This window comes from Trypanosoma equiperdum (assembly GCF_001457755.1).
Source record: "Trypanosoma equiperdum strain OVI genome assembly, contig: ctg_1859, whole genome shotgun sequence".
NCBI classification, from domain to species: Eukaryota; Euglenozoa; class Kinetoplastea; order Trypanosomatida; family Trypanosomatidae; genus Trypanosoma; species Trypanosoma equiperdum.
This window is the reverse complement of record NW_027123903.1, coordinates 21,123-24,820: the sequence shown is the minus strand read 5'-3', so window position 1 is coordinate 24,820 and position 3,698 is coordinate 21,123. Positions and strand designations below refer to the sequence as shown.

Below are 3,698 nucleotides of genomic sequence, written 5' to 3'. Positions count from 1 at the left end.
ATATATATATATATATATATATATAAACGGGTATGAATGGGGAGCAGGAGAAAAGAAGAGGGAAAAGAAAAGGGTGGGAAATGCAGGCGCATGTAACCAAGCAAGAACAACTGAATCAAATAAACAACATGACAAAAGGAAATAAAAGGGAAAATGAAAGGGGATATAAAAGGAGGAGGAGGAGGAGAAAAAACAAAATTCCATAAAATGTCTTATGAGAAAAGGAAACACGGGTGGAAGGGGATGCCAATATTAGAGAGGGAGATTATTACTAGTAAAAGAAAGGTTTGATTAAGTGTGGGGAAAGGGCTGGTTTAACAACGATAATAACAAGGGGGGAGTGTTGCTTTTTATTTTGTTTCTGGTTGTTGTTGGTGTTGTTGGTTTTCTTTTCCTTTTTTTTTTGGTGTGGGGAGGGAGAGGTGTGAGGAGTCGTGGGGGAGCTCTGTTAAATAGGGCGAAATGTTGCCATGAAAGGCGGTGAGGAAAGTAAAGGAAAGAAAAAAAAGAAGGGTGGAAAGGAGTAATAATAAAAATAATAGTGGTAATAATAATAATGTGAGGGAGGGAGAGAGTGACACTTTCGCATTGCGCAACCGTCGTGCTTGTCTTCCTCTTTGGATGTCCGTTTTCCTTTTCTTTTTTTTTCTTTTTTGTTTTGTTTTGTTTTTTGAGCGAGAGAATGAGCAGGAGCGTCATGTTAACGGTGGACTGAATTAGTTTCTGTGTGCAAGTGATGTTGGAGAGAGAAATGTGGGTTCATTTTATTTATATGTTGGACTCTTCACAGACTTTACTCTTCTTTCTTTTTCTTTTTCTTTTTGTTGTTGTTGTTGTTGTCAGCTTCCTCGTCCCCCGCGTGGCTTCACAAGCGTTGCTGAGGATTTGCTCATGCGCGCATGCTGTCGCTCAAAATCTCACAGAGAATGCAAAGGAAAAAAAAAACATGTAAACACAGAATAATATGCGCAACGTTTGCAGGGGGAATAGATGGCGACATTTTTCTTTTTCTTTTTTGTTTTGTTTTTCTTTTGTCATTCTTCTTCTGCGTTTTTTTAGTTTTTTTTTAGTTTTTTTTTTCCCTCTTCTGTTCAGGTTCTTTGAAATTTTGTATATGTTATGAGTTTGGGCATCTTTTGCTCTTTGGTTACCGTATTCTGCGTGAAGGAAGTTGTGAATGTTCGGATGGTAGAAACATTATGTCTTCGCGTTTGTAGTTGAATATGTGCGTGATTTTGCTTCCCCCTTTTTCGTTTGTTTTTTTTTGTGTTTTTGTTTGTTTGTTTGCTTGTGTGTGTGTGTTTGTGTGTGTTTGTGTTTTCCCTCACCTTCACCACCAGTACCGTTTCTATATAAACACGGAAGGTGGAAATAAAACGAAAAAAAAAAAGAAGAAACGAAGCAAAACAAAAAAAAACTAATAATAATAATAAGGCAGGTACAAAAGGAAGCAAATAAACCTGGGTGACACGAAGTTATTGTGTGAGTTCCATGGAAGATCTTATTTTTGCAGAAACAAGTGTTTGGATATCCCCATGTGTCCGCGTATTTGCGGAGAATGCGAAGGGTAATCACACATTTCTGTGCTTCAAAGAAAAAAACAAACAAACAAACAAATAAATAAATAAATGTATAAGTTGAGTGGGTGTTTTTGTTTTTTTTTCATGCGTTTGTTTGGCGTGCGTTCAAACTCTCTAGTCAGTTTCGTTCTGCCCTTGTTTTTATTTTTATTTTTATTTTTATTTTTGTACTTTTCTTTTCTTTTCTTTTTTACTTTACTTTTCATGCCTCCTTTCCTGCCTCTCATACATACCAAACACACGCGCATAAACATTTCTCCTTTCTTTTCTACAGTGACATAGCACAACTACAACTGCTGCTGCTGCTGCTGCTTCTTCTTCTAGAGGAGGAGGAGGAGGGAAGCAGAAACTTGCAGACCTGCATGCTTTTCTTTTTTCTTTTTCATTTCATTTCATTTCTTTTTTTTTTGTTACCTCTTCCTTTTCTTTTTTCTTTCTTGTTAACGAAAGGAAAACGAAAAAAAAAATGAGAAAAATGAAAGGAAGAAGAGAGAACACACGAGTATCATTTGCTGTTGTTACGTACGCTTCACATACTCTTCCACCATACTCTCTCTCCCCCTCCATCTGTCTTAACTGTACTGCTGTCTGTTTATTGTTGTTTTTCTCGCACTTATCTGAACGGCATGACTACTGTTATGATATTCTCATCTTTTTGTCGCCCTATTGTTTTCTTTTTTCTTTTTTATTTTTTTACTTTTTGCTTCTTTGTATAAAAGTGTATGTCTATATAACAGTGAAGCGAGAAAGTATGAGATGTTATCATTGTTCATCCTTTACTTCCCTGATCCGCAAAACCCCTTAAAAAAAAAAAGAGAAAAGAGGAAGAGAGAAAGAAAAAAAAAAAGAAACACCTCTCCCTCCCCTCTTCCCTATTTCATTATATCGCCCCACCTCCCATCTCTTCTCTCCGTCTTTTGTTTACCTGATGTGGCTTTTTAAACCGGTTCCCGCATGCCGGAAATGACTGTGCAGCGACTTGGGCATCGCTTTTATTTCATTTGTGCATAATGTGATGCAGGGGAGGAGATGGGTTGGGGTTAATGAAACCAGACACCACCACCGTGGGCTCATGAGGAGAGTGTAGTGGTAGTGGTGGTGGTGGTGGTGGGTTGTAGAGGGAGAGGGAATTCCATACGTGCGGGTAGGATTGCCTTTCCGTGCATATACACGTGTGGAGGGAAAAATAAATTGTGTTATTTAACGGCTTCACGAAGGGGGAGGGTGGGTGGTTTGCAAGGGAAGTTCTGTGGGAAGGTAAGCCATAGAGGTGCGTATGTGTACGTGCGTGGGGGTAGAAATCGGAACAAAATGGACAATGACCTGCCAGCGTGGTGCTATTGCGATGTGATTTGTGTTCCATTTTGACGTTTCTTGCAGGGTGTTGGGGGGGGGGGCTCCACCGACGCCCTCCTGTTGTTGCAGAGTTGACTCTGTAGATATTTGTGGGAGTCTTTTCATGTTTATTTGCTCCAATTTTGATGATCTTCTTCATCAGGTTGAACGATTCGATTGTGCTGCTGAGGGTGGAGGAGTGCAGTGCGCTGCACGGACTTGCAACCGAGAGTTTTGTTGTTTGTTTGTAATCACCATCCTATTCCCTCCTTCCCCACCCCAACAAATGATTCCCCCGACCTTATTTCGTGTCTTGCTACTTTTACTGCGGTTACGCCCCTTTGTTAAGGGTATTGTCTCATGTTTTTATTTCTACTTTTCACATGCTGTTATCTCTCTCGCTCACACACACATGCATATATATGTATATATAGTTTTTTTTATATTTTCATACCCTTGGCGACACTCAATTCCACGTAGGGGCGCGCCTCGGTTTAGCACCACAAGTAGAAGCAAATAAGAGACAATAATCACGCGCAAGCGCGTACACGAGAGATCAAGTAGCTGTACGCGTACTGGAAACAAAAGCAAATCTTTCGCGGTGGATCATGTACGGTAACCAGTCTAGTGGTGGACCGGAAACCCCACCGTTAGTGTGGAATGTCGCAAAGGTGCTGCAAGACGGTTTCAACAACCACCGCAGTTCCCTGCCGCAACTTCTCGGGATTGCGCACAATCTAGAGGAGACCTTGGAAAATACAAGACTAATGTACAACAAGGCCG

At 40.3% G+C, this 3,698-nt stretch overlaps 1 protein-coding gene across 1 annotated transcript in view; it reads left to right on the top strand.

The window, feature by feature from the left end:
* Nucleotides 1-3,523: 3,523 nt before the first annotated feature.
* TEOVI_000882500 (Zinc finger CCCH domain-containing protein 40) overlaps nt 3,524-3,698 on the top strand; it is a gene marked incomplete at both ends in the record, with an annotated part of 1,281 nt that continues 1,106 nt past the window's right edge. Inside the window, one exon of the mRNA XM_067223387.1 lies at nt 3,524-3,698. Within this exon, the coding sequence (XP_067079488.1) occupies nt 3,524-3,698 (175 nt within the window).